Source organism: Chiloscyllium punctatum, chromosome 45, assembly GCF_047496795.1.
Source record: "Chiloscyllium punctatum isolate Juve2018m chromosome 45, sChiPun1.3, whole genome shotgun sequence".
Taxonomy (NCBI): domain Eukaryota; kingdom Metazoa; phylum Chordata; class Chondrichthyes; order Orectolobiformes; family Hemiscylliidae; genus Chiloscyllium; species Chiloscyllium punctatum.
In genome coordinates this window covers 60,902,230-60,914,554 of record NC_092783.1, presented here as the reverse complement: position 1 = coordinate 60,914,554, position 12,325 = coordinate 60,902,230, and the positions used below count along the sequence as shown (strand labels likewise).

At 40.0% G+C, this 12,325-nt stretch overlaps 1 protein-coding gene across 3 annotated transcripts in view; it reads left to right on the top strand.

Annotated features, from left to right (window-relative positions):
• LOC140467484 (suppressor of tumorigenicity 7 protein homolog) overlaps nucleotides 1-11,700 on the top strand; it is a 163,583-nt gene extending 151,883 nt beyond the window's left edge. For all 3 annotated transcript variants that reach the window (XM_072563896.1, XM_072563895.1, XM_072563897.1), the window contains 2 exons: nucleotides 617-756; nucleotides 10,668-11,700. In XM_072563896.1, coding sequence (XP_072419997.1) covers nucleotides 617-756; nucleotides 10,668-10,763 — 236 coding nt within the window. In that variant the 3' untranslated portion in view covers nucleotides 10,764-11,700. The remainder of the gene's footprint in view (nucleotides 1-616; nucleotides 757-10,667) is intronic.
• Nucleotides 11,701-12,325: the final 625 nt, after the last annotated feature.

The following is a 12,325-nucleotide window of genomic DNA, read 5'->3' as shown; positions in this document are numbered from 1 at the left end:
ATGAAAGAGGGACTAAATGGGCTGTGTAGGCGAATGTTATCCAAATGGATCCATATATGAATAGATGAATTAGATGAAGGATGTAGCCATTTGGAGACCCCTCTCCCACAAACTTCACTGTTCAACTAGATGGTTTTTATTCCACATTTCTGGCTGTCTCCGATAACCATTGACTGCCTCAGTTAAGATTCCACCTACCTCTTCCTTAAAGATGTTCAATAATCCTGCTTTCACTGCTCTTTGGAAGAGAGTTCCAAAGACTTATGACCCTGTCAGAAGAAAAAAAAATCTTCCTCATCTCCAACTTAAGTGCGAAGTCCTTGATCTTTTAAACTGTATCCATTATTTAGTTTTGGACTCTCCCACGAGGAAACATTCTTGCAGCATCAACCCTGTCAAGCCCCCTCAAGATCTTATATGTTTCAATAAGATTACCTCTCATTCTAAACCCTCGATTGAAATAAAGGACCACCATGTTCACATTTTCCTCATAAAGATAACCGGCAATAAACGTAGCCATGTCAATGTTACTTGTGATATGTGAACAAAGTCTATGCTATTGATCAAGTTGTAAGGCACTTTTTAAAATGAAGGGCTATGCTTTGTTCTTGTCTAGCTTTCCATGAAGTGTCAGTTTATCCAAAGAAGGAGCTCCCATTCTTCATCTTGTTCACAGCTGGACTGTGTTCGTTTACTGCGATGCTGGCGCTCCTCACACATCAGTTTCCAGAACTCATGGGCGTTTTTGCTAAGGCTGTAAGTATTGGTAGTGAAATTTCCAGGTACTCACTTGAGTCTAATCTGTTTTGTAACCAGCATAAATAAATAAATTTAATAATGCCAGAAACTGGAATTGAGAAAAACACCATTGATCTTTATGATGGGATCGGAAGGAGTACGCATTCAGGCTGATGGATTTTGTTTTTGGATTGGGGAGGTCCCTCAGTCACTTGAGCCTATTTTCATTATTTGTTAAGATCATGGTCAATCAGTACCTTAACCCCATAGAACTGTCTTGGCTCTACAACATCTCCTGCTGTTATTTACCCTGAGACGTAGTTTCTCTGATTGGAGACTCAAGAATTCTGGAATCATTGTTTCACTTAGGACATGGATAAGGAGAAATTTCTTCACTCGGGGATCCTGAAGCTTTGGAATGATTCTGGGTGCCGAGTCGGTGAATACATTGAAGACTGATATAAGAGCGTAAGAAGTAGGAACTGGAATAGGCCATTCATCCCCTCAAACCTGCTTGCTCCACCTGTTTCTGCTATTGTCTTTTCCGCTGCCGAGGATGATGTCAGATGATCTGTCCAATTTCATTCCTTTTGAAATTTGATTGATACAACTGAATGGCTTGCTAGGTCATTTCGGAGGGCAGGTGAGAGTCAACCATGTTGCTGTGGGTTTGGAGTTACATATCATCCAGACCAGATGAGAATGGTGGGTTTCCTTCCCTGAAGAACAGTGGGATTTGATGTAGAAAGTGAGCCATGATTCTATTGAATGGGGAAATGGGCTTGAAAAGCTTTTTTTTATCCATTAATACACATGATGGGGCTTCATTATATCAGACCTTGTTTAGACCTATAACTATTATGGGAATTAATTTAACAAAAGGTGAACAGGGAACTAACAGTCATGCATTCGATTTGTGAATATGATTATGGTGGAAACCTTCTGAATAGCTCCATGAAAGGAAAACAATAAAAGGATGTAATCTAAATGTTTAAGCTGCCTTTTTATGAAGAATGTTTATACACACCGCTTTCTTTTCTTGAATTTTTAACCACTATGGTGGCTGTATGAATCTGATCTGAGATGTATGTGGATTGGTATGGAGCTTCAAATCAGCTGCGGCTCTAACTTTCTGCATCAAAACGGTTAATGCAATTTTTTGGATTTGAGAACTGTCGCCACATTAGAAAATAACACTCTGTCATATACGTGGTTGCACAAATCACCGTCTGTGTTTATGCAAAAGCAGCTCGCCTTCTCTGAGAAGCTGGCAGACAGTTGATAAACCTTGTAGCATTTATGTTGAGGTAATCCTGGGACATAATTCCAACTGCAGTTAGTTTTCTTCTCTTCTAAACTCTCTGTGACTGAATTAGAGGACCACTTCCTTATCTGAATTTGCATTTGCATTAGTTGGCTGAGTTGTTGCTTGGTATGATTTTTGCAAGGTTTGTGAAGGTTTGTTTGTATGTTTGTGAAGACAGAACCTGCATTTATGTAGTGCCTTTCATAACCTCAGTACACCACCAAACCGATGAACGTTTGGACTGTTGTTGCAGTTTTAATGATAAGAACAGGACACACAACAAGAATACAATAGGATCTTAAAAGCTGCAGTGTAGTAAATAATCAGAAACTAACTCTTGTGTTTTTTTTTGAGAGTTAAACGTAAACCAGGGCAGTAGGGGAACTCCACTTTTTGGCCATAGCAGTACGCCTTGAAGTCTAGTCACTGCTGCAACCTCGGATTTACTATTCTTAAAACCCCCCCCAAGATGCTTTGAAATAGACCAACTTGACCTCCATAATTGGTAGTCACAAAGATTGTGATCTCTCGGGCATGTGGACAGGCATTGATTGAATTAATGAGCAAAATGACATACATATAACAATGAAACAGCAGTGCAGCAGGCCACTGTAGTAGTGCCCATGTGTAGAAGGCTAGAAGCCCCCACAATGAGGCATGACTGTTCCCTGCAGTAAGGAAATCTAAAGCGAAGGAATGTACCATTGATTCCGGAATAGGATCAGTTGAAAAACAAATCCAGAACGCATTAATTCTCTTGGAATGTGGAGCACTTTGTCTGAAAGCTCTGCATGCAGAAACAATTTGAATGTTTAAGTGTAATAAACAGAAGGGAGGCAAGATTTTTGATATTTAATTGAAGAATGATGGGAAAAGAATTATGTGGAATATAAAAGCTGCCACATAATCTTTGGCCCAAATGGCCTGATTCTGATCCGTGTATTGGATCAAGATCCATGATGATACCTTTCCTCTCTTTACCAAATTACTTGTTAGCCGTGCTCAATGGGTAGCACTTGCACCTGTGAATTGCAAGGTTGTGGGTTGAAGTTCCTCTCTAGAGCCTTGAGCACAAAATCCCAGCTGACAATTCAGTGTTGTTAGTAAGGGTTCTCCATGTCGAAAACTAGCAAAGAGGGAAAGATTGGATAAAAGATTAAACTGAAGGAGAATGTGAAACATTATTTCAAAGAAGTGACAGGCTTTTAAATATTCCCATGATTCGCTGAGAGCAGAAAATAATGTGTGTGGGACATGAGGGAAGAGAGAGAAAAATAAACAGTTTGTCCGTGAACAGATGAGTTGGGGTAGCCAATATAGCCGGAATAAGCCCCGCACTGGAAGGAAGTGGTCTCTTGAGTGGTCCATCTGATTAGAAGGCAGTTCCTGTCAGCACCATAGCTCTCTAATGGGCACATGCAGGACTGCTACCAGTCCCAGGATGAAGGTCCCACTGAGCCTTATACCCAGGAGTGTCAGGCAGTGAAAGGAAACGTAGAGTTAAAGCTTTATGTTCTAAATAGGGACAAACCTCATCATACCTTCTGGTGTGAACAAGCATTTTGGTGCCACTTAGTAGCAAGGTACCATTCAGCTTGCTGGATGTGTGGATGACAGCAGTCAGATTTTGTCCGTGCTCAGCACATGTTTGTAACGTGCATTGGCGTGTGAAATAAAGCAGAGGGACAGTGTCTGTGGGGCCGCTGGTAATTCTGTAATAAATCTTATCTTCTCAAAGATTGGTCGAAGCGGGGAGATAGTTAATGGCCCAAGTCCCACAATCCCAAAGAGAATGAGTTGTTGTGGGGTGGGGGAAGAGGTTAGAAATGAACTCTCTTGAATGTGCTGACTCCACTTGTTGGCCAATGTGAAACTAACCAGAGCAGCCTCCGGAACCAGATCCATGTAACTTTCTCCTCGTCTTCAGTGCTGGTTTGTTGTGTGGAAAAAAAACCAATTCTGCTCATGCTGTAGTACAAAATAATTGCTATATCTCTGCACGGCTTGGGTTTGAGACCTTGTATGATTAATGGGAAAACACAGGGTTTTTTTTGCACTCTGCCATTAGAGATTAGATTTTTATCAAAATGAGACAATAAGTGTAAGACATGCCCTGCGTGAAAATACTGGGTCAGGAGATGAGAACAGTGAATAATTTAAATGAGGCCATCTGTGTTTTATAACAGAATTCCACCCCATCGGGAAAATTACAATACAAGTAGCAGTATTGTTCCAGTTATAATCGTCCTCTGTCTTATTATCTTTTATTTTGAAGGAATGAAATCTTCCACCTGGCAGCCCTAAGTTTCATTTCTAGTCTTAAGTGGTTATAAATCTTGGCAGTAAGTACTACTTTCAGTGGCTGTTCTCTCAGGAGCAGCTTGAAAATCCAGAACTGGCACAATGGGCCAAATGGTTGCCTCCTGCAGTGTATCATTCATAGACTGGCGCATCACATACTACTTTATTTTCTAATCAACCTATTCAGAGATAGTCCTTACGCACCTCTGGAACAGGTGAGACTAGAATCTGGGCCTCCTGGTCCAGAAGTAGAGGCACAACCACTCTGCCTCAACAGCCCTGGGGAGTCAAATCCTCAAAGATGGCCTAATTCAGGACAGATGTCAGGAGATAATAATCTGGGCAAAGGCTGATCACAATCGGGTCTAACAAACCGCTCAGAGTAGTGTTGGGAAGGCAGGAGAGTTGCTATTTTGCTGAGGAAAAAAAATACAAAGTTCATTTAATAGCTGTGTCATCAGTAGTCACAAGATTATTAAGCAAAAAACTCCATTTTTTTTCTGTTTTATGTTCATCTACTTCTTTCTCTGGGCAAGAACCTGCTTTACCAACATGAACAAAAACGTTGCAGCTTTTCCCCCAAAACGCTTTGATCACTCATTGAGTCCAGTAGGGACATAGGATTATCGGACCCAATGCATTGACTCTGTTTTGCTTTTGCAGTTGTTGCCATACCTGCTGAGTTTCTCCAGCTCTTTGTTTTTGTTTCAGATTTCCAGTATCCTTTTTTTTTGTTTTTACATTAACCTGTTGGAACATTTGACTTGACGTAGATTCAAGTTTTATTGGCTGGGAGAAAGAGAAAAGATGAAAGCAGCAAATGTTACGGACGGCAAAGGAAGTGTTCTTGGTAATAGAGCAGACAAGGGGGAAGTGTGCAGAATTTTTTATATCTGGAATTTTCAGCACAGAACCAACTAGTTTGCAATGCTCGCTCATTGTGCAGATTCCTGAAGTTCATGCACATTATCAACTTTTGAAAGTCAATGCATTGGTACACCAGTTGGAATGCACAGCCTCAGCGACTAATTTAGAAGGAGTGTTGCTGGTCTGTACTCGGCACATTGGCACCTCACACACTTCCTTGTCTCAACCTGTGCTATTCCTTTCTCCCTTTTGTTTATTTAACTTCCCATTAAATGCATCCAAACTACACACCTCAGTATTTCTAGTGGAAACTCAATCACTGACTCTATTCAAGATGTGCATCAATAGATTTCTGAATACTAGTAATATTAATTGATGCAGGGTAGCACAGGAAAATGTATTGAGATGGATGATCAGCCATGATCAAATTAAATTGTAGAGCAGACTGCTCCTACGTCTATGTTCTTGCAGTTTTTGCAGCAAGTTTCACCATCTCGTTTTGAGTAGCGATGTTTTTTCCTGAATTTCTGAGTGATCTTTCATCTGTGGCAGCTAATTTGGACTCTGTACAAATGAAAACATATTTTTATCACTTCCTTATTGAACAATTGCATCATATCTGGTTTATAATAACACAAGCATTTAATTATATAGACACAACATATGGAAGTTCCACTCTGTTAAAATCTTAAATCTATTTTAAGTTGAATCCTGCAGATCTCATTTAGTGGTTGAAATGTCTTTCCAGGATTTTGAATATCAGTGTTAAATATAGATGTTTCCAACTGAATAACTAAGTGCAGATATACTGAACCTTTCTAAATCACTGGTTTAGAACCCCTGCCTAAAAGAAGAACTTGAGTTTAGTGTCTGTTTCTGGGTACTACATCTTGGGAAGCATTGCCAAAGCCGTTGAGGTGCTGAGGAGATTTAGCTGGAAGATAGCAGGAATGAGGGACTTCAATACTCTGAAGCCACTGCAGCAGCTGGCACTGTTCTCCCCTCGAATCTATAGATTCAATGGGCACTTGAAATAATGAATTTTTTTTTTGTGGATCAAGTAGGAAGAGACTGTTTCCATTAATAATATGGTCTGAAACCAGAGAACACATTTAAAATGATAGCCTGGGGGAGACAGTTATTTATTTAACGGGGCATGTTGTGTGATGTGGAATGCCATGCTTGAAAGGTGGTGTAATCTAATTCCATAATAATTTTCAAAAGGGGCTTGAGTGACTCCCCTCCTGACTCCCCAGTGCTTATACATTATCTACAAGGCACAATTTAGGAGTGTGATGGAACAGACTCCACTTCCCTGAATGGGTGCAGCTCCAGTAACACTCGAGAGGTTTGACACCATCCAAGATAGAGAAAATGTATTGATAGGCATCCCTTGTACCATTTGGATCATTCACTCCCTTCACCAGTGCACAGTGCAAGAGTATGTGCCATCTAGAAGATGCACTGTAGCAACTTGCCAAAGCTCCTTCATCGAACCTTCCAAATCCATAATCTCTATCATTAGGACAAGGGTAGCAGATACATGGGAACACCACCGCCAAATCTCCCTTCAAGTCAAACACCATCCTGACTTGGACCTAAATAACACTTCCTTCAATGTTGCTGAGTAAAAATCCTGGAACTCCCTTTCTAATAGTACTGTGCATGTCCCTACATCGGATGAATTGCAGTGGTTCAAGAAAGTAGCTCACCACCATTTTCTCCAGGGTAGCTACCCTGGTCTAGCCAGTGACACCCAAGGAAGGGAATATTTTGAGTGGAAAAAATAGTAGATCTTCAGAGAGAGACCAAAGGGAAGAAACTAATTGGGGGTCTCTTCTAAAGAGCCAGTGCAGACAGTGGGCCAGAAGGTCTTCTGCTGTTCCTTATTAACTGTGATGTGACCTTTTTCATTACTTTATGATGTGCCTGCGTATGAGTGTGTGTGTGAAACTAAATTTATCTGGCATTGATTTCAGCTGTAAAGTTGCCAAGATTGCAAAGAGTTAATACCAAGGCAAGACAGTAGTTTCATTTAAAATAATGATCACACTTCACTGTGATTCACAACCTATCAGGGTCAGAAAATATCAGTCTCAAATCAAAATGTTACTTATGCTTTAGCTCACTAAAGGAAATTGTTCTTGTTTCTACTGAAATATTTCCTCAGAAACAAAGTACTGCAATCCAAAATTAGTCGTCTTGCCCCATGTTCTTCCTTTGAAAATATTTATCCACATTTTCCTTACAAGAAACATTGGCCTCTACATGAACTGCTCTCCATAGCAAAGCATTTCAGCCTTAAAATAAAAAAAAACACCCCTGATGAGTGGGTGGTGATTTTGGTCTATACTTGTAGCATGAAATGAGTTCCTAATATTTAGCAGCCTATTTTATACCATGCCCATTGACTTTTAATGAGTCAATGATTTATAAATTTCATGTGATATTTATGCAGCACAAAATGCCATGTCTTCATCTCCCCTTGCTTGCTCTTTCATTTCATGACCTTTCTAAAAGGTATTACTTCACATTTATTCACTTGAATTGTACATGTCACCTATCTGTCCTTTCTGCTGGTGTGTTGAGTCTTCCTGGACTCCTTAACAGTCTGCTTACTATTTCAAGATCATCTAGGTACCTGGACCTGGAGTTTGCTGTCCATCTGAGTCCAGATAAAGTAGAGTTGGAACCCTATTGTTTTCTTGACTTGTTTAAAGCATTTGTAGCAGTGTCCTGTTTTTGCAAAATGAATGAACAAGTCGGTGTGTCGCTCTCCCTTTAATCAAAACCTGAATGGTTAACTGTTCCTTATTGCAATCTCAATAGCAATAACTCGACTAGTAGAGAGACCATTTCCCAACCAATCAGCACTCTCTTCTCACACAATATAAATTGTTGTTCTGAGATTTAGAATTCTTGTGATCCTGTCCAGACAAATGCAAATAAAAAACTTCATGTCTTTAAATCAGGATTGCTCAAATTCTGTACGACCAAATGACCAATTATTTTGGTGTTTGCCTTTGTCAATGAAACTTTTGAAAAATTTCTTAGCTTTGCATTCTAATTCTGGACAAGTTTTTGTTTGCAGCCAGCATGTATAGATGCTACGCTGTGTCGATGCAAGGTAGTTGAGTATTGCTGAAAAAGACATGTTTGTAGCTTTTTGTCTTGAACTTAGCAGGGTATTTCGCAAGAATACTATTTTAAAGCAAAAATTAGCATTTAAACAAAGGCCTCACCTCTGTAATACCAAATGACAAGTAATTGCAAATAAATCAGTTGGCTTTCATTAGCAGGGAGTTTGAGTTTAAGAGCAGTGAGGTTATGCTGCAGCTCTATAGACCCCTGGTAAGACAACATTGGAATATTGTGTTCCGTTCTGGTTATCGCATTACAGGAAGGGTGTGGAAGCTTTAGAGAGGGTGCAGAGGGATTTACCAGGATGCTGCCTGGACTGGAGGGTATGTCTTATGAAGAAAGGGAACTAGGGCTTTTCTCATTGGAGCAAAGAAGAATGAGAGGTGACTTGATAGAGGTGTATGTAATGGTGAGAGGCGTAGATAGAGTGGATAACCAGAGACTTTTTTCCATGGCAGAAATGTCTGTCATGAGGAGGCATAATTTTAAGGTGCTGGAAGAGCACAGCAGTTCAGGCAGCATCCAAGTAGCTTCGAAATCGACGTTTCGGGCAAAAGCCCTTCCTGATGAAGGGCTTTTGCCCGAAACGTCGATTTCGAAGCTACTTGGATGCTGCCTGAACTGCTGTGCTCTTCCAGCACCACTAATCCAGAATCTGGTTTCCAGCATCTGCAGTCATTGTTTTTACCTCATAATTTTAAGGTGATTGTAGGAAGGTTAAAGGGGGGTGTCAGAGGATGGTTGTTTACACAGAGAGGTGGGTGTGTGGAATGTAGTGCCAACAGTGGTAGTAGAATCAGACAAATTAGGGACATTTAAGTGATTCTTGGATTGGCACATGGGTGATATTAAAATATACGTTATGTAGGTTAGTTTGATCTTAGAGTAGGATAAAAAGCCAGCACAACATCGAGAGCTGAAGGGCCTGTACTGTTCTATGTCTGTGTTCTAGAATGAGGAGAAATTTCTTCACTCTGAGTATCTAGTAGGTGGAACTCACTATCACAAATAGTACTTGAGGGAAATAGCTTTAACTTTCTCAAAGAAAATTAAATAAGTATAAGAGCAAAAAAGGAAAAGGAAGGAAGATTGGAAAGTGGAGATGCTGTACATGGAATGGGGCAGAAGCTTGCACAGAGTTTAGACACCAGCACAGACTAGTTGGGTCAAATGGCCTGTTTCTGTGTAGTATATTGTGTATAATCAGCCTGCTCTAGTTTTGTTTTTAATTAAAGTCAAACTTATGATTGGTCTAAGCAATCCTCATTAAGATGTTAGCATTACCACGAAAATCATGAAGGAAACTGACTCATGATCGAAAATCTGGTGTCAGTTGTCAACTGCATGGACTGTTCGTTACAGGTTTTGAGCTGTGAAAAAGTCTGAAACATTTCTTTAGAGTAAAAGGTTGCGATGTTTACATTCTGAGGAAAATGTTCAATACTCCCTTAATAGTTCATTGAGAACATCAGTAGAGATTTGTGTACTGATGCAGGATTAAAACCCTCTGCTTTCTAATTCTGACAAACATACCACCACCTGACCAGGGTTGAAATCAAGGACAGAAAGTTAATCTTGAATTGCCCGTGATTGTTAGCTGTTCTTATTTGCATGATTCTAAAAACTGCTAAAGTATTTCAAGGAAAGTAAATTTGTTCTTTTATCCAAACGTCTGGGTTCTAAAAAGACCTTCTGCTCAATCTGACACGTGTTGTCAATTCTGGCTCTTAAGCATTTAAGAAAGGCTGGGTGACTTTATTTTAATCTGTAACTCAGAAGATAAAATGCATTCATTTAGAAATCTAGGATTCCACCTGCTGCTGCCATAGAATGCAACTGTCTCAAATAACCTTGGAATCATTTAAATCTCCTTCTATGGATGTCTTAGTACAAAAAAAATGTGATATTGAGCAGAGTAGCTATTGGTTACTGTCTAACATTTATTTTCATAACTTGTGGAAAAAAAACCATAATAATGCTTGAAATTCTTTTGTTTGCTAATATGTAGATGAACAGAGCAATAATACTCTCAGCCTTCATTTGCAGATTACTAGAAACCATTGAATGTAGACTGCAGTTTTCTTTACTACATTTTAATTCTCTCGTTAATTTATTCCAGGGCAGCCCAGGCACAGTGTCAGTAGACAAAACAGGAATCAAATAGTTTTGCAAATAAAACAATGTTTCCCTTGAAGGTTTGGTGGGATATGCCTTTGGGAGAGGAAAAATGTGGATTTGTAATGAAGCTCCTGTATGTTACTCCAGTGAAAAAATATGCCTCTAACTTGCTTCCTTGCTGTTTAATGTCTTGCAGTTCTTCAGCACACTGTTTGCACCCTTCAACTTTGTGATGGAGAAGATTGAGAGTGTCTTACCCTCTAGCTTCTGGCACCTGCTGACCCGAATCTGACACAAATGGTTCACAGAAAACAGACCCAACACTCTTTCTTTCCCTATCCCTCCCTCCAACCCCTTTCCAGGATCTGTCAGTGTAGAACAAAACACTGCCCAGACGATTGAAGTGAGGGAGGGAAAGGCTGAGGGGAACACCACTACTGCAAGTCGGAGACACTGTCGCTGCTGCCAAGTCTGGGTGTTTTAACCTTGTAACAAAGAACTGAGGAATTTATTTCAGTTTCTCTTCGTCAGATGGAGAAACAGACAAAAAAAAATCAAAAGGGAAAAAATAAAGTTAAATTTTGTGCATTGTTTGTGTAGCTCAACGTCCTTTTTATTTCCATTCACAAATCTTGTCTGTGCTCGCTCAGAAGTTCATGCCATGCAGAAGATCATTCAACTCAACGCACCTGCCCAGCGAATTCCAATTGTTCCCAATCATTGTGCTCATTTTGTTGTTAAATGGGTTGAGTATTGTCAACTCATCTACTCCATCTGGTTGTTTGTTCTGTAAGTTGGTCACTCATTGTGTCAAGAGAAGTTTTTTGTAACATTAGTTCTTGTCCTACTTCAGCCTGTTTCTTTGACTCGTACCCACAGTCATGTTTAAAGTTTCTCATGCCTTCAACAGTATTGCTGACTTCTCTAATGGGGGCTTAGAAGTTGATTCCAATGGTAACTTTCTAAAAGAATTGTCAAACTGCTTGAATGGATAGAAAACATTGCAAGTCTTTGGGGGAGGAGGAAGGCACTGGGACTAATTTGAGAGTCTGGATATCCTCTTTCTGTGAATTATATGGTCAAATACCCAAGCCTATTTTCATAGCTCCGATCTTACAAGGACAAGTCTGACTCTTCCTCTAGATATGCAGTTATTCATGATTGATATTGATTGGTGTGATATGTCGCTACCTGGCTGAGATTTACATTAAAACATACTGTGAATGTTCCATGCAGTATTTTTAAAGCGTGTTGTCCTTGTGTATTTAAAATTCCTTGAGCTGAAAAATTAGCTACAGTTGGGAGAAGATTTAGGGCTGAGGATCTTCAGATGGTGCACTCAGAATTAAAGAATGATACCTCCCTAAAATTAATGCGTGAACTTGCTTAAAGTTTTCTCAACAGGCAAGACGACTGGCTGTTTGCCCATCAGGGTGTAAAGTAGCTGAGTAGCAGCTAGCGCCAATACCAGTGGTGCAGGGAATGTGATGTGTTTTTATGCTTTAATCGGTGGATGCATTTTTGCTCCTCCTGTCCCATAGGTGGTACAATAAAGGCATTTGGTGCATGAGTCCAGTCCATCTTGCCATGTTTCATTGACCGGTGTCACAAATAAAAGCAAGTTAAAATGGAAGCATGCAGCTTAGTTTTTAAAAAATTCCAAGACAAATCTACCTCCTAAGTGTTGATTCACCCCCACCCCAATCTGTGTCTATTATGTAGCTTCCCAATTTTTTTTTAATCTAACTTCCATCCCAAACTGTGCTTGGGATGGGAGGTTAAAGTCATCTCTCTCATAAGTTTTGCAGATACCAAGGGTAACAGTCTTCAGTTCCCTGAAGAGGTGGTTGGCCT